The sequence below is a fragment of the Plecotus auritus genome (assembly GCF_963455305.1).
Source record: "Plecotus auritus genome assembly, chromosome: 8".
In the NCBI taxonomy this organism is placed as follows: domain Eukaryota; kingdom Metazoa; phylum Chordata; class Mammalia; order Chiroptera; family Vespertilionidae; genus Plecotus; species Plecotus auritus.
The window spans coordinates 59761811-59780342 of NC_137782.1; the positions used below are offsets into that span (position 1 = coordinate 59761811).

The window sequence follows — 18532 nt, forward strand, 5'->3', positions numbered from 1 at the left end:
AGAACCCATTGGGAAAGTAAAAAAAAAGTTATGAATTTGAAAGAAATGGATTTGAGTTAATGCTCTTGCTCTGTTACTTTGTAGCAGTGTGTCCTTGGGCAATCACATTTTGAGCTTCATTTTTCTCATCTCTAGGTAAAGAGTGAAAATGCCTACCTCATAGGTTTACTTCTAATTGTCGATAAACTTACATAGATAGATGATAAGATTAAGTGTGATTAATTCTACACACAATTTAACAATATTAACTATTGAGCAATTTTGTGAAGAAAAAAGGGAACAGAAATTACATAGTTAAAGAAGTTAAGATTTTTCTCATTTTTTCTGTTACAAGTTTTCATCAGTAGGTTTATCTGTATGTAAAGCAAAGGGCTTTTGTTTTCAACAGGTTATATTTCCAAATAACTTTGAAACAGGAAATGGGGGAAATATCCAGGGTCATCTTCCCATGATGCCAATGTCTCCTCTAATGCATCCAAGGGTCAAAGAAGTTCGGACGGACAGTGGAAGTCTTCGAAGGGGTAGGTTCAGCATTAGTAAAACAATGAAAAATAACAAATAATTTTTTCAGAGAAAATGTCAAGTCTTATTAACATATTTTTTATTTCTTCGGATCAGGATTTGAAAGAAGGATTAATGCTTACGTCAACCTCGTAGTGTGGCTCATTTTATACTTTTTAAGTTAAAGTAATAAGATTTCCAATCTGATTTTGAATGTAATTATTTTTTGTAATTTCAGTGTCAATTATTGTGAAAATATATCTTGGCCTTTTAATAAACACACCTTTTCTAAATGATGTTGGAAAACTATTTCTTAATAGGCTAAATACCTAATTTTTAAATGTGACAAAAGTTATATTTTCTCTCTGTCTATGCATGTCTCTATAGAAAGATAAGTATTTAAAGCGGAGCTGAGAACTCACTGGGATGCTAAAGTTTATCTAATGACTGCCTTATTTATACTATGTTCTTAAAATAGTTCATTTGAACCTTACGAATAGGAAGATTTTAGTGCATCTTTCCTTATTTTCTCTTGTGATACAGCATACTGATGTGTACATTTTCTGGATTATGTAGCTCTTGCTTTATTTTTTCTTAAATCAGTTAAGAAAATCTTTTGACTACAGAATATCTCTGAACAAACCTCAGATGAACAAAGTATTCAGTGTACATAGTAAAACAGCTCAAGATCCATTTTTGAACTATAGTTTTTATGTGTATGTGGGTGCATGCATGCATGCATGTGCTTTGCTATACATGTAGTACAAGATTGTAAAAATGTGCAAGCTGTGCATATAAAATAATAATCATAAACAAGAGGAATAACTAGGATTGTTTTATAACCTTTAAAAATCTTGTCAAAACTTTAAAAATTCTCTACCAATTATTTGATTAGAGAAATGAACAAGAAGTAAAAATATTTACTTAGTACAATATAATTTAAAACATTAAAAACATTGAGAATAGAAGTGTTTTATTTGTCTTTTTTAAAAACTTACAGAAAATAATTTAAACAGTGTTTGCTCCCTTCTCAGACTGAGTGGAGCATCCATTTTCTGTCTTTTAAACTCATATTGGATCAGTTTTCAACATTTTATTTACTTATTTACTTTTGAGAATTTTTTTATATATATATTTTATTGCTTTTTTACAGAGAGGAAGGGAGAGGGATAGAGAGTTAGAAACATCAATGAGAGAGACACCGATTCAGCTGCCTTCTGCACACCTCCTACTGGGGATGTGCCCGCAACCAAGGTATATGCCCTTGACCGGAATCAAACCTGGGACCTTTCAGTCCACAGGCCGACGCTCTATCCACTGAGCCAAACCAGTCAGGGCACTTTTGAGAATTTTTATAAGAGTTTATTTGAGCTGAAATGAAGACAGTGCCAAGAAGCAAGATATAAAATGCTCCCAGCTTTCAACATTTTATTCTTTGTGCTTTCAGTGCTGTGAAATATCTGAGTTTCTCTTTTGCCATCATTACTTCCTGTTGGATATCATCTTTTTGTCACAAAAACTTTTCTTTTATATCCATAAGTTTCATCTTTACAAAGTACTTCTAGCTACATATGTAAATCTCTTGAACAATGCGAGTGTCAATAATATTCCCAGAGTCAGCTTTTCTTCTATAACTTCATTGACACTCTTATTTTAATCTCACTTTCAGCACTATCACTTTTTATTTCTTTGTTGCACTTACATCTTTTTTTCTGATGATTCCCTCTTTCATTTGTCTGTTGATAAAATGTTGTGTGGGTTTACCACTGGGAAATAAGGGAAGCATAGCTTGGTATATGTTTTGTTGTCTGCATGAATTGGATAACAGATGTTTCCTGACCAATCACCGACAGACAAAGAAGTGATTGATCACTAATCATGATGCACAGCTATTCTATCTAGTAACCCTATCTAATAAAAGAGTAATATGCAAATTGACCATCTGTCCAACACACAAGATGGCTGCCCCATGTGGTCAAAGATCCTGCCCCCATGTGAACACAGGATGGCCACCACAAGATGGCCAGCAAGGGAGGGCAGTTGGGGGCAATCAAGCCTGCAGGGGAGGGCAGTTAGGGGTGACTAGGCCGGCAAAGGAGGGAAGTTGGGGGCGACCAGGCCTGCAGGGGAAGGCAGTTGGGAGGGACCAGGCCTGCAGGGGAGGGCAGTTGGGGACCAGGCCTGCAGGGGAAGGCAGTTGGGAGGGACCAGGCCTGCAGGGGAGGGCAGTTGGGGACCAGGCCTGCAGGGGAAGGCAGTTGCGGGGGACCAGGACTGTATGGGAGGGCAGTTTGGGGGAACCCAGGCCTGCAAGGGAGGGCAGTTGTGGGGGGACCATACCAGCAGGGGAAAGCAGTTAGGGGTGATGAGGCTGGCAGAGGAGGGCAGTTAGGAGTGACCAGGTCAGCAGGGGAGGGCAGTTAGGGGAGACCAGGCCTGCAGGGGAGGGCAGTTGGGGGGTATCAGGCCTGCAGGGGAGGGCAGTTAGGGGTGACCAGGCCAACAGGGGAGGGCAGTTAAGGGCAATCGAGCTGGCAGGGGTGCAGTTAGGCATCAATCAGGCTGGCAGGGGAGTGGTTAGGGATGATCAGGCCTGCAGGCAGAAGCGGTTAGGGACAATCAGGAAGGCAGGCAGGTGAGTGGTTGGGAGCCAGCAGTCCTGGATTGTGAGAGGGATGTCCAACTGCCCGGTAGGATCAGGCCTAAACAGGCAGTCGGACATCCCTCAAGGGGTCCCAGATTGGAGAGGGTGCAGGCTGGGCTGAGGGACACACCCCCCCATGCACGAATTTTGTGCACCGGGCCTCTAGTTATTTATATAATGATTTATGGACTGAAGTTTTTAGTTTATACAGTTACCCACAGTTAATATACCTTGTCAACTGAAATTTGAAATTTGAACTGTTTTGCTAGGGCTGTTGTTGAACTGCATATTGAAACTATACAAAGCATGAAGTATGTGTGTGTCTGTCTATGAATGTATCTTTGACTATAATTTATATGTATACTAGAGGCCCCGCCCACCCACACTTGCCTCACCACGCCCACCCAACCGCCTGCCTTGCTGCGATCGGAGCCTGTGGGCTGCAGGGGAGGGACCGAGAGGTGTTCCATGCACTTCATGGTGACCGGTCGTTTGGTTGATTTGGTCATGACACTTTTGGCCTTTTATTATGACTAGAGGCCCGGTGCACAAAATTTGTGCACTTGGGGGGTAGGAATGGTCCTTCAGCCCAGCCTGCGCCCTCTCGCAGTCCGGGACCCCTCAGGGGATGTCTGTCTCGCAATCCGGGGTCCCTCGCTCCTTACTGCCCACCTGCTTGATCCTTACCACTTGGCTTGTTGCTCCTTAACACTGCCACAGGGGCAGGAGAGGCTCCCGCCATCACCGCTGCGCTTGCCAGCCGTGAGGCTTCTGGCTGAGCAGCCGCTTCCCCTGTTGGAGCGCACTGACCACCAGGGGGCAGCTCCTGCATTGAGCATCTGCCCCGGGTGGTCAGTGTGCATCATAGCAAGTGGTTGTTCCAATCATTCCGCCTTAACGGTCGCTTAGGCTTTTATTATATATATTATATATAAGTGTGTGTGTGTGTGTGTGTGTGTGTTTGCCACCCAGCTAGAGATCTGAGAAAATCATGAAGAATGGTCACTAAAATGTGATTCTTTTTAGGTGTAGGGATTTTTGAGTGAGTGTTACTTTCTTCATTACATTTTTTAGTATTGTTTGAATTTTTTTCAGTGAATTTTTCAAACAAATATAATTCACATACCATAAAATTAACCCTTTAAAAGTATACAATTTAGTGGTTTTTAGAATATTCACCAGACTATACAACTATACCATTATCTAATTCCAGAATGTTTTCATTGCCCCCAAAGGAAATCCCATACCTAATATCAGTCACTCTCCAGTTTTTCCTCCCCTAAGCCCTTGGAGCTACTTTTTGTCTCTATGGATTTGCCTATTCCGGTCATTTCATATAAATGGAATTGTTTAATATGTGGTCTTTGTTATTGGCTTCCTTCAGTTAGCATTTTTTCAAGATATATCTATGTCACAACATGTACCACCACTTCATCTTTATGACTGAATATTGTTTTATTGTGTGGATATTGTTTGTGTATTCATTAGTTGATGGACATTGTGATTTTTTCCACTTGTTGGCTGTTATGAATAATGCTGCTGTGAATGTTCAAGTCATACACTATTTTTATGATTAGAGGAAAAAGTTATTTTCTTGTAAAGATTTAGGCATGAGAATCAAATAATATGAAAGCCTTAGAAAACAATAATATTGAGCCTTGACTCTGGAGAGATAAAACTTTTACTTTACTTCTAACACTTGGCTTCTTTAATATAGGCAGAAGTTCAAGAAACCAACAATGTATGCTATCATTTTCACATTTTGTTGTAAGGACCTATTTCAGGTCTCTCTCTCCCACTAGACTTGATATGAGCTATATTGTACAGACACTCAATAAAAACCTAATAGTATATTATTAAATTTTTATTGAGTGTCCACTATAGCTTTTCCAGTGCTGTGTAAGGAAAAGATTATTTCAAGGGGTTTGCAACTAACTTCGTGTCTATAATATGAGTCCTTCTTTGAAATGTCAGCTTCGAAAATTCCTAGTCAGATTCAAGGGCTGGGATTTCTTAGATGTAAGACATCCAGGTAGAGTCCTGTTAAGGGGTAACAGGAGTAACAATAGAACTGTCCACTTGTTAACTGAGGACAGGAGTCAGAGCTGCTTTCATAACCCCCAGGATTATGGAGAGATATTTATTAAGCCATGACTATTTCCCCATTCCCTTCAGTAGTACAGAGAGTTTCATTATTGCCAAAGGTAAGTTTTATACTTTTTAAGCATATTTTGAAAATAGATTACATGGCTGTCTAATTACCTAGTGAAAGTAAAAATAAATAATGACAAGCTTTTACTTTAAAAACATATTATATACCTGTATAGAAACAATGGATTGGAGGAAGTGAGGAAGAATGTGGAAAAAGATGCACCTAGTGGAGAGACATAATTTATACCCTAACTTTCTTTTTAATCAACATACTACTATCAACCCTCAAATTAAGTCACGTTAAGCAGAGTCTTATCACCTTAACTCATCTTCATCTTATCCTGTCTAATAAAAGGGTAATATGCAAATTAACCATCACTCCGCCACAAAGATGGTGGCACCCATAGCCACAAGATGGCTGCACCCAGTCCTCTTAGCCCCACCAGAGTCCCCCAGTCCCAGGAGGTGGAGGGCGGCTGCTGAGAGCGGGCAGCATGAGCAGCTTGGCGGAATGCTTGCTTCATCGCCCAGCCGCGGATGGGCCTCTGGCCTAGCCGGGGTGCGGATGGGCCTCTGGGCAGCAAGCGCAGAGTGGCCAGGCCCCACAGAGAGCTACTGGCGCATGGATTCATGTGCAGGGCTACTAGTAAAATATGATTCTGTATCTACTAAGCTAGAAAGTTACAGCATTGCCTTAAAGTTACAGCATTGCTAGAAGTGTGAGGGTATGGGAGGTGAAGGCAAAACTGTGAACCAAATAACTGATTTTTCCTTCTTAAGTGTTATTTATTATATAAGATTGGGAGACAGAAGCTAATGGGACTAATACTTAAATTTAGGGGTCACCTCATTCTCCCTCTCAGCTTCTACTTTACTCTTAACATTTTGCTCCTTTAATATAGGCAAGGTTCAAGAAACCAGAGGGTGAGCTATCATTTTCACATTTTATTGTAAGGATTTATTTCAGGCCTCTTTCTCACTCTTGATATAAGGACAGATATCAAGATATATCTATGTTACAGCATGTACCACCACTTCATCTTTATGACTGCATAATGAACTTGGTTCATTATTTTAAAATACATATCAAACTGTTATAAATTTATTTTTCTCTTTATTAGATATGCAACCATTGTCTCCAATTTCTGTCCATGAACGCTACAGTTCTCCTGCCGCAGGGAGTGCTAAGAGAAGACTTTTTGGGGAGGACCCCCCAAAGGAAATGCTTATGGACAGGATCATAACAGAAGGGAAAAAATTGAAAATTGCTCCTTCTTCAAGCATTACTGCTGAAAATATATCAATTTCACCTGGGCAAAGTCTTTTAACAATGGCCACAGCCATAGTAACGGGGACAACAGGACATAAAGTTACAATCCCATTGCATGGTAACATTTCAATGAATTTATTTTATATTTTTTCTGAGTTGGATAAAATTTAAGAAATGTCTTTACTGTATTAGATCACATAGCCTTGCTAACCTGGTATTTTTTCTTGAACCTAAAGACTACTTTTTTTATTTTGATTTTTTAGAGCAGTTTTAGGTTTATAGCAAAATTGAGTGGAAGGTACAGAGATTTCCCATATACCCTGTGCCCCCTCCCCTTCACACAGACTCTCTCTCCATAACATTCCTGTACCAGAATAGTACATTTGTTACAGTTGATGAACCTACACTGATATGTTATCATCATCCCAAGTCCAAAGTTCATATTAGGGTTTACTTGATATTATATATCCTATGGATTTTGACAAATATCTAATGACACATATCAACCATAATAGTATTATAAAGAATAGTTTCACTGCCCTAAAAATCCTGTGCTCCACCTTTTCTTTTGTTTTGAACCTGTATTTTTTTTTTAATTTTCACATTTTATAAATTTACTACTCTTCCAGTTAAGACTCATTTTCTTAGCTTTACAAATGAGTATATTGAGCAAGAATTTTCTTTTTAATTAAAAAGTCTCAACTCAAAACAGAGCAGAAATAGAAAGTAATGTTATAGACTAGAATTACTATTTTGTAGCTTTCTTCTTTTTCCCCCTAACATATTTCTATGCTTATACACATAAATGGGTAGACATAATGACAACTTTTTGGAACATGTGCAGCTTTTGCTAAAAAAGAACTCTTGCTTGTATTGTACACTTAGGTATTGCAAATGATGCTGGAGAGATCACACTGATACCAATTTCCATGAACACAACACAGGAGTCCAAAGTTGAGAGTCCTGTATCACTTACTGCTCAATCATTAATTGGTGCTTCTCCAAAACAAACCCATCTGACTAAAGCACAAGAGGTACATCCAACTGGAATAAGCAGACCAAAGAGAACTGGGTCCTTAGCACTGTTTTATAGAAAGGTATGTGTTTTTATAGCATCTAAAAAGATCTTGTTTAGCCCAACCGGCATGGCTCTGTGGTTGAGCATTGACCTATGAACCAGGAGGTCATGGTTCCATTCCCAGTCAGAGCATATGCCTGGGTTGCAGGCTCGATCCCTGGTATGGAGCGTGCAGGAGGCAGCTGATCAATGACTCTCTCTCATCATTGATGTTTCTCTCTCTCCCTCTCCCTTTCTCTCTGAAATCAATTTAAAAAAAAAAAAATATATATATATATATATATATATTTTTTTTTTTTTTTTTTAAATAAAAATAGCCCTAGCCAGTTTGGCTCAGTGGATAGGGCGTCAGCCTGCGGACTAAAGGGTCCCAGGTTCGATTCCGGTCAAGGACACATGTCCTGGTTGTGGGCTTGATCTCCAGTAGTGGGTGTGAAGGAGGCAGCTGATCAAGGATTCTCTCTCATCATTGATATTTCTATCTCTCCCTTTCCCTTCCTTTCTGAAATCAATAAAACTATATTTAAAAAATAAAAAAGATCTTGTTTAATCAATGCAAGAAAGATTGAATAACACAGCAGCTTTAGCTTTCTTTTTTGTGTGTGTGGTAAAATATACACACACACACACACACACACACACTCTTATTAGATAGGAGATTATATATATAAAAGAGATATAATCTCCTATCTAATAAAAGAGTAATATGCAAATTGACCGTCACTCCAACACACAAGATGGCCGCCCCCATGTGGTCAAAGATGGCTGCCCCATGTGGACACAAGATGGCCAGCACGGGAGGACAGTTGGGAGGGACCAGGCATGCAAGGGAGGGCAGTTGGGGGTGATCAGGCCTGCAGGGGAGGGCAGTTGGGGGCGACCGGGCCTGCAGGAGAGAGCATTTGCGGGGGACCAGGCCTGCAGGGGAGGGCAGTTGGGGGGGACCAGGCCTGCAGGGGAGGGCAGTTGGGGGGGACCAGGCCTGCAGTGGAGGGAAGTTGGGGGACCAGGTTTGCAGAGGAGGGCAGTTTGGCGGGACCAGGCCTTCAGGGGAGGGCAGTTTGGCGGGACCAGGCCTGCAGAGGAGGGCAGTTGGGGCAGACCAGGCCGGCAGGGGAGGACAGTTGGGGCGACCAGGCTGGCAGGGTAGGGCAGCTAGGGGTAACCGGGCCGGCAGGGGAGGGCAGTTGGGGGCAACCAGGCTGGCAAGGGAGGATAGTTAGGGGTCACCCAGCCGGCAGGGGAGCAGTTAGGTGCCGATCGGGCCGGCAGGGGAGTGGTTAGGGGGTGATCAGGCTGGCAGGCAGAAGCGGTTAGGGGCAATCAGGAAGGCAGGCAGGCAAGCGGTTGGGAGCCAGCAGTCCTGGATTGTGAGAGGGATGTCCGTCTTTCCGTTTAGGCCCGATCCTGGTGGAATATTATTTTCCTAAACAGGCAGTCGAACATCCTTCGAGGGTTTCCAGATTGGAGAGGGTACAGTCTGGGCTGAGGGACACCCCTCCCCCCATGCACGATTTTCGTGCACCGGGCCTCTAGTATATAACATAAAATTTATGATTTTAACTATTTTTAAGTGTCGTTAAGAGTACATTTACATTGTTGTGCCACTTTCACCACCATCCATCTCCAGAACATTTTTATCTTCTTGACCTGAAATTCTGTATCCATTAAACAGTAATTCCCATTCCTCTTTCTCTCCCTGCGCCCCCACCAGACCCTGGTAACCACCATTCTACTTTCTGTCTTTGTGAATTTGACTACTCTGGGTACCTCATATAAGTGGAATCATACAATATGTCCTTTTGTGACAGGCTCATTTCACTTAGCATAATGTCTTCAAGGTTCATCCATGTTGTACATGTGTCAGAATTCCCTGCCTTTTTAAGACTAAATAATATTCCATTTTATATATATACATACCTAATATAATATTTTATTTATCCATTCATATATGCTTGACATTTTGGTTGTTTCTACCTTTTGAATATTGTAAATAACACTACTGTGAACATTGGTGTACAAATACCTATTTAAATCTCTGCTTTCAGTTCTGGATATATACCCAAGAGTGGAATAATAATTCTAAATTTAATTTTTTGAGGAAATGCCATATTATTTTCCATAGTTACTGCGCCATTTTATATTCCTGCCACATTACACAAGGATTCTAAGTTCTCCACATTCTTGCCAACACTTATTTTCAGGGTTTTTAATAGCGATTTTAATGAGTATAAATCACAGTAGTTTTTATTTGTGTTTCCCTGGTGATTAGTGGTGTTGAGCATCTTTTCATGTCCTTATTGTCTCTGTATATCTTTTTTTAGAGAAATGTCTATTCAAGTCCATTGCCTGCCCCCCCCTCTTATTTTTTTATTTTTATTTTTTTGTTAATCCTCACCAAAGGATATTTTTCCATTGATTTTTAGAGAGTGGAAAGGAGGGTGAGAGAGAGAGAAAAATATATTGATATGAGAGAGACACAACAATTGGTTGCATCCTGCATACACACCCAACCTGGGCCAAGGATCGAGCCTGCAACACAGGTACATGCCCTTGACCCTAATCAAACCCACGACCCTTCAGTCCCAACGCTCTATCCACTGAACCAAACTGGCTAAGGCCCTTTGCCCATTTTTCATTTGAAATTTTTGTTGTTGACTTATAGAAGTTCTTTATATATTCTGAGTAATAATCCCCCATTGATGGTTTGCAAATATGTTTTCCCATTCTGTAGGTTGCCTTTTCACTATGTTGGCCAGGTACTTTGGTGCACAAAAGTTTTTTATTTTGATGAAGTCCAATTTATCTGTTTTGTTGTCTTCTGTTTTTGGTGTCATATTCAAGAAATTATTGCCCATTTCTAAATCATGAAGTTTCCCCCCTATTTTCTTCTAGCAGTTTTATAGTTTTAGCAATTTTATTTAGGTATTTGATCCATTTTAAGTTAATTTTGTATATGGTGTATGGTAAGGATTCCTTTTCATTCTTTTGCATGTGGATATCCAGTTTTCTCAACACCATTCGTTGAAAAGACTGTTCTTTCCCCCATTGAATGATCTTGCACCCTTGTCAGTGCTCATTCAAATATATTTCGGGGCTATTCTGTTTATTGACCTCTTTATGTCTGTTTTATGTCAGTACCATACATTTAATTATTTTAACTTCATAGTAATTTATGAAATCAGGAAATGTGAGACCTCCACCTTTGTTTTTCTTTTTCAAGTTTATTAAAAATCAGGCAAGTTTTGAAATCAGGAAATGTGAGACCTCCAACTTTGTTTTTCTTTTTCAAGATTATTTGAAATCAGGGAAGTTTTGAAATCAGGAAATGTGAGACCTTCAAATTTGTTCTTCTTTTTCAAGATTATTTGACATTAGAAAAGTTTTAAAATTAGGAAATGTGAGCCCTCCAACTTTGTTCTTCCTTTTTTCTTTTTCTTTTTTCAAGATTATTTGGCGTTTCAGTAACTTGAGATTCCATGAATTTTAGGGTGGATTTTTCTATTATTGCAAAAAACATCATTGGGGTTTTCATAGGGGTTGCATTGAATCTGTAGATTGCTTTGAGTAGTATTAACATCTTAACAATGTTAAGTCTTCCATCCATGAATGTGGGATGCTTTTCCATTTATTTATGTTTCTTTTATATCTTTTAGTAATGTTTTGTAGTTTTCAGTGTATAAGTCTTTTGCCTACTTGGTTAAGTTTATTTTATTCTTTTTCATGCTATTATAAATGGAATCATTTTCTTAATTCCATTTTTTGGGTTGTTCATTGCTAGTGATGTAGGAATAAAAGTGATTTTTGTGTATTGATTTTGTATCATGCAATTTTGCTGATTTATTTATTTATTTTTAATATATTTTTATTGATTTCAGAGAGGGAGAGAGATAGAAATATCAATGATGAAAGAGAATCATTGATTGGCTGCCTCCTGCATGCCCCCTACTGGAGTTCAAGCCCATAGCCCAGGCATGTGCCCTTGACTGGAATTGAACACGGGACCCTTTAGTCCACAGGCTAATGCTCTATTCACTGAACCAAACCAGCTAGGGCTGACTTTATTTTTTTCTAATAATTTTTTAATGGACTTTTTAAAGGTTTTCCAGTTTTCTACACATAAAGTCATGTAAATGGAGGTGACTTCACTTCTTTTCCAATTTGGATGCCTTTTATTTCTTTTTCTTGCTTAATTGCTCTGACTAGAACTTCCATACTTGTTGAATAGAAGTGCTGAAATAGGGTATCCTTGTCTTGTTTCGTAGAGGAAAAGCTTTCATTGTTTCACTTTGAGTATATTAGCAGTAGATTTTTCATATATGGCATTTCATACCTATATGGTATTTATTATGTTTTCTTCTATTCCTTGTTTGTTGAGTGTTGTTTTGTTTTGTTTTAAATATATTTTATTGATATTTTACAGAGAGGAAGGGAGAGGGATAGAGAGCTAGAAACATCCATGAGAGAGAAACATCTATCAGCTGCCTCCTGCACACCTCCCACTGGGGATGTGCCCGCAACCAAGGTACATGCCCTTGACTGGAATCGAACCCGGGACCCTTCAGTCCGCAGGCCGATGCTCTATCCACTGAGCCAAACCAGTTTTGGCCGTTGAGTGTTTTTATAACACACGGGTGTTAAATGTTGTCAAAGGCTTTTTCTGTTTTTCTTCATTCTAGTAATATAGTATATTACACTGATTTTCATGTTTTAAACTATCCTTATATTCCAGGAATAAATCCTACATGGTCATAGTGTAAGATCCTTTTAGTGTATACTGTTATATTCAGTTTGCCAGTATTTTGTTAAGGATTTTCATGTTACCATTCAAAGAGATATTGGTCTGTAGTTTTCTTTTCTTATGGTGTCTTTGTGTAACATTGGTATCAGGTAATGTACCTTTATTCTTTTTAAAAAACATATTTGAGCCCTAGCCAGTTTGGCTTAGTGGATAGAGTGTCATCCTGCGGACCAAAGGGTCCCAGGTGTGATTCCAGAAAAGGGCACATAACTTGGTTGCAGTCTCCTCCTCAGCCTGGGCCCTGGTCAGGGCACATGCAGGAGGCAACCAATCGATGTGTTTCTCTCTCATTGATATTTCTCTCTGCCTTTTCCTCTGTCTTTCACTCTCTCTAAAAATCAATGGAAAAATATCCTCGGGTGAGGATTAAAAAAAACAACAGCAACATATTTGACCTCTTAAGAGAACGTTATGATCTGGTGAGTTGCGTTTGGACTCATATTCATATGGTTTGATTTACTTTCCTGATATAACTTAATGTTTTCTGTCAGCTTGTGTTCTTATGTAACTTTTTATATTACACTAGAGGCCCGGTGCACAAAATTCGTGCACAAGGGGTATGTGTGTCCCTTAGCCCAGCCTGCACCCTCTCCAATCTGGGACCCCTCGAGAGACATCCCTCTCACAATCCAGGACTGCTGGCTCCCAACTGCTCGGCTGCCTGCCTTCCTGATTGCCCCTAACCGCTTCTGCCTGCCAGCCTGATCACCCCCTAACCACTCCGCTGCCAGCCTGATTGACGCCTAACTGCTCCCCTGCCGGCCCGATTGCCCCTAACTGCCCTCCCCTGCCAGCCTGGTCACCCTTAATTGCCCTCCCCTGTAGGCCTGGTGGCCCCCAACTGCCCTCCCCTGCTGGCCTGGTCACCCCTAACTGCCCTCCCCTGCCAGCCTGGTCGGCCCTAACTGTCCTCTCCTGTAGGCCTGGTCATCTCCAACTGCCCTCCCCTGCTGGCCCAGTCACTTCTAACTTCCCTCCCTTGCAAGCCTGGTCGCCCCTAACTGCCCTCCCCTTCCGACCCGATTGCCCCTATCTGCCCTCCCCTGCCAGCCCGATTGCCCCTAACTACCCTCCCCTGCCAGGCTGGTCACCCCCAACTGCCCTCCCCTATAGGCCTTGTCCCCCTCCCCCAACTGCCTTCCCCTGCTGGCCTGGTCGCCCCTAACTGCTCTCCCCTGCTGGCCTGGTTCTCCCCAACTGCCCTGCAGACCAGTCCCCCCCAACTGTCCTCCCCTGCAGGCCTGGGCCCCCCCCAACTGTCCTCCCCTGCAGGCCTGGTCGCCCCCAACTGCCCTTCTCTGCTGACCGGGTCACCCCTAACTGCCATCCCCTGCAGGCCTGATTGCCCCCAACTGCCCTCCCCTGCTGGCCATCTTGTGGTGGCCATCTTGTGTCCACATGGGGGGGCCATCTTGTGTGTTGGAGTGATGGTCAATTTGCATATTACCTCTTTATTATATAGGATAAGCAGTTGATCATCCTCTGGAATTTACTCAAATTCCATTGTGTTACGTTGTTTTAGATTGGAGTTTATTGTGGGTAAGTGATGCCTTACTCTTTTTCATGAACATTTAAATTTAAAAATTTACTTCAAACAGAATAGTCTGGTTTAGGAATAACACAGCAGGGTTACCAATTCTTAAAATAATAAAACATAATGCTTCTAAGGTTATTAGAAACCATTTTAGAATCTTGCAAGGTCTTCTGGTCATTTGCATTAGTGTCAATTCATATAATGACTGTATGTGTGTGTGTGTGTGTGTGTATACGTATATATATATAATTAAAAGGTTCAGAGCATTGCACTGAATTTACTCTGACATATTTAAAAAATAACAAAAAGGAAAAAGTTTTCTCATTTAACATTTCTTTCATGTGTTCATAAAAACAATGTAGATTATATGGGAAATTCTTTAAATGGTTTTGCTTTCTGACTCATTTTTTAGGTCAAACATTGATTTTAGTTCTTTACTTTCTGACATTTAAGGTTTTCTACCTGAACCAAAAAAAAAACAGAGACTTCTGAACACTTGAAAAATTATGTATTCACTAGAGGCCCAGTGCACGAAATTCGTGCACGGGGTGGGGGGGGGTGTCCCTCAGCCCAGCCTGCACCCTCTTTAATCTGGGACCACTTGAGGGATGTTCGACTGCCCGTTTAAGCCCAATCCCGGTAGGATCGGGCCTAAACAGGCAGTCGGACATCCCTCTCACAATCCAGGACTGCTGGCTCCCAACTGCTAGCCTGCCTGCCTTCCTGATTGCCCCTAACTGCTTCTGCCTGCCAGCCTGATCACCCCTAACCACTCCCCTGCCAGCCTGATTGATGCCTAACTGCTCCCCTGCCAGCCTGTTTGCCCCTAACTGCCCTCTCCTGCAGGCCTGGTCACCCCTAACTGCCCTCCCCTGCAGGCCTGGTCCCCCCAACTGCTCTCCCCTGCAGGCCTGGGGCCCCCCAACTGCCCTCCCGTGCAGTCCTGGTCACCCCTAACTGCCCTCCCCTGCAGGCCTGGTCCCCCCCAACTGCCCTCCCCTGCTGGCCTGATCGCCCACAACTGCCCTCCCTTGAAGGCCTGGTTCCTCCCAACTGCCCTCCCCTGCTGGCCATCTTGTGGTGGCCATCTTGTGTCCACATGGGGGCAGTCATCTTTGATCACATGGGAGCAGCCATCTTGTGTGTTGGAGTGATGGTCAATCTGCATATTACCCTTTTATTAGATAGGATAGAGGCCTGGTGCACAGGTGGGGGCCAGCTGGTTTGCCCTGAAGGGTGTCCCGGATCAGGGTGTGGGTTCCCTTGGGGCGTGGGGCGAGGGGCCTGTGGTGGTGTGCAGGCCGGCCATGCCCCCTGGCAACCCAAGCAGAGGCCCTGGTATCTGGGGTTTATTTATCTTCTACTATTGAAACTTTGTAGCTTGGAGTGGAGCCAAGCCTTCTGCTTGCTCCGTGGCGGCAGCCATTTCTGTTGGGATTTATTTATCTTCTATCATTGAAACTTTGTAGCCTTGAGTGGAGGCCTAGGCCAGCAAGGGCAGGTGGAAAGCTTGGCTTCCTCCATTGCCGGGGAAACCCAAGCCTCCCTCCTGCTCTCTCTGGCCATAACCATCTTGGTTGGGTTTATTTGCATATTTGCTCCTGATTGGCTGGTGGGCGTGGCTTGTGTGTAGCAGAGTGATGGTTAATTTGCATATTACTCTTTTATTAGATAGGATAATGCTTGTAATGCAGGTAAATTCTGCATTGTAGTGTTTCTTTATAGATGGCAGCATAAAGCAGTAGAAGACATCTTTTCAAAAATAATTGTCAGGGTGCCCTGGTTGATGAGGCTCAATTGGTTGGGCATTGCCCAGTGCACCAAAAGGTTGCCAGTTCAATTGCTGCTCAGGGCACATGCCTGGGTTATGGGCTTAATCCCTGGTGGGGGCATGCAGGAGGCAGCTGGTAGATATTTCATTCTCACATCGATGTTTCTCTCTCTCTCTCTCTCTCTCCCTCTCCCTCCTTCCTACCTCCCTCTCCCTTCCTCTCTTTAAAAATCAATAAAAAATTTGAAAAATTATTTAAATAAAAAATAAAGTAGGGTGGTTGCCATCTTATGATAATAATAATAATTTTAAAGGTAGTTTCTTAAAGAGGATTTTGTTTTCATCTATATCCTTCTGCCATAGCAGTGAACTAGTACTATAGAACAGAAATTTTCTATAATTTAAGGTATCAATTGCCTAGGTACTTATTAATCTTGACATGGAAGCCCATGTTCATGGTAAGACATAAATTTAAGACATTATTTTCACTTGTTTTTTTGTATCAATGTGCTACCTTCCCTCTTAGGTCTATCATTTGGCAAGTGTACGCTTACGTGATTTATGTTTAAAACTGGATGTTTCAAATGAATTACGAAGGAAGATATGGACGTGTTTTGAATTTACTTTAGTTCACTGCCCTGACCTAATGAAAGACAGACATTTGGATCAGCTCCTCCTTTGTGCCTTTTACATCATGGCAAAGGTAATGTATACATTGGGGCGAGTTCTTGGCCTTAGATGCATGAGGTGAAACTCTGTTGAACTTGATTCTTGGTTTACCTTAAGTGCTATAAGCTAACAGTTTCCATCATCATTGATTAAGTAGTAAATTCCAGCTACTATATCTATTCTCTGGATTCTCCATTTAGTTTTATAATAATCAGCCTTCCCACTTCATAAGTATACATTGGCTGTAAAGAAGTTGGGAAAGGTCTTAGAGACTATTTGTAGTAAAATAGTTCTTCCCATTGTTAATGTGGCAACACCATTTTCATGCCCACCCCTGTGATACCTGTAATCTGCTACATTAAGGTAACATGATCTTTACCTTATAGGTGAATAACTGAGGCCCAGAGCTGAGCAAAGTTACGTAATAAATAGCAACCTACGATCTCCTGATTCATAATTTAGTGTAAAATAGCTTCTATAACATTCCTTTCCAGTGACTTACTGTGCCACCTCTGAAGAACATTTTACTTTCTAGTTGCTACATCATGTTTTAGGTTATGAAATCACATATCTTGTTTTTTAAATTTCTGATGTATCTGAAACAATCATCTGTAACTTTGGTCTTGACCATATTGGCCACGCTGGCCATCCTAACAGACATATGTAGTTAAGACCTCATTTTTAAGCTTTTTGAGGCAGAGGACATGTTTTCAAATTCCTTAGTGCCACCTGTTTCACAATGCCTGACAAAATAGGTATTAATAAATGTTATTAACTAATCATTTGTGTTTTTCAGAGAACTATCAGAGTTCAGGCTTTGCCATTTCTAGCTCAACATTATGGAGATCAGGTTAAGTGCTAATGCACAATAAAACAGAGGAAAAGAGCAATTTAAGTGAACTTTATTGATAACAAATAGACTAGAAGGTATTCCTTTATGGATCACTAATCCCTTTTCTTCCTTTTAGCCACCACTGTGTCTTTTCAGTGTAAGCATTAGAAACTATACAGTCTGTCCTGACATATTAAAAGCCTAATCCTATGATAACCACTCATTTTTAATGTGAATCACCACAAGACATTTTCTATCATTTAGTATGTAGTTAATTTACTTTTAAATACTTAAAAACTAATAAAACTGGAGAGTGTAAGGGATTCAACAGATCTGAGTTTTCTTATATCATTCTTTTTACAAAGAAAGGCTATATTTAGTAAAGTTATACCATAGCAATCTTGGTGCTTTTGATTAATGAAACTATAAGCTGAGTCCCCACAGGCCGCAAAGCCTGAACTTTAAAGGTAGTAAAAATCATATACGGTAGTGGTTTTTAGTCATTGACTGGCCTGGGGTTAATGGCTTTTTGCAAGACTGCTCTCAATTCCAGTCTATAATTGAAGTGTTTGTTCAGGGCCATTTTTCTTTTAGAGACAGTTGATAAATGCAGTTTTTCTTTTCCTTAGGTAACAAAAGAAGAAAGAACTTTTCAAGAAATAATGAAAAGTTATAGGAATCAGCCCCAAGCTAATAGTCACGTGAGTTACATTATTTTTCTTCTTGTCCAAAAATAGACTTGTACTATTTTTCTGATGAGAAGTCATATAAAAGGTAAATTTCTTTTACAGTTTTACTGTATTTTAGGTTTTTCGGTTAAATGGATATCATTAAATTCAAGAGACAGTTTTGTAGAAGCCGGGAAATCCTGACTCATGCATATATTTGTATACTAGAGGCCCCGTGCACGAAATTTGTGCACGGGGGACGGGGGGTGTCCCTCAGCCCAGCCTGTACCCTCTCCAATCTGGGACCCCTCGAGGGATGTCCGACTGCCCGTTTAGGCCCGATCCTCACAGGATTGGGCCTAAACGGGCAGTCGGACATCCCTTTCAAAATCCAGGACTGCTGGCTCCCAACTGCTCACCTGCCTGCCTTCCTGATTGCCCCTAACCGCTTCTGCCTGCCAGCCTGATCACCCCCTAACCACTTCCCTGCCAGCCTGATTGATGCCTAACTGCTCCACTGCCAGCCTGTTTGCCCCTAACTGCCCTCCCCTACAGGCCTGGTCACCCCTAACTGCCCTCCCCTGCAGGCCTGGTCCCCCCAAACAGCTCTCCC

General features: G+C 41.5%; 1 protein-coding gene across 1 annotated transcript in view; it reads left to right on the forward strand.

Moving 5' to 3' along the window:
• The window catches only part of RBL1 (RB transcriptional corepressor like 1), a gene marked incomplete at its 5' end in the record, with an annotated part of 76384 nt that overhangs the window by 39655 nt on the left and 18197 nt on the right, over nt 1–18532 (forward strand). The window contains 5 exons of the mRNA XM_080684193.1: nt 389–521; nt 6418–6684; nt 7452–7663; nt 16277–16453; nt 17881–17952. Of these exons, the coding sequence (XP_080540319.1) occupies nt 389–521; nt 6418–6684; nt 7452–7663; nt 16277–16453; nt 17881–17952 (861 nt within the window). The remainder of the gene's footprint in view (nt 1–388; nt 522–6417; nt 6685–7451; nt 7664–16276; nt 16454–17880; nt 17953–18532) is intronic.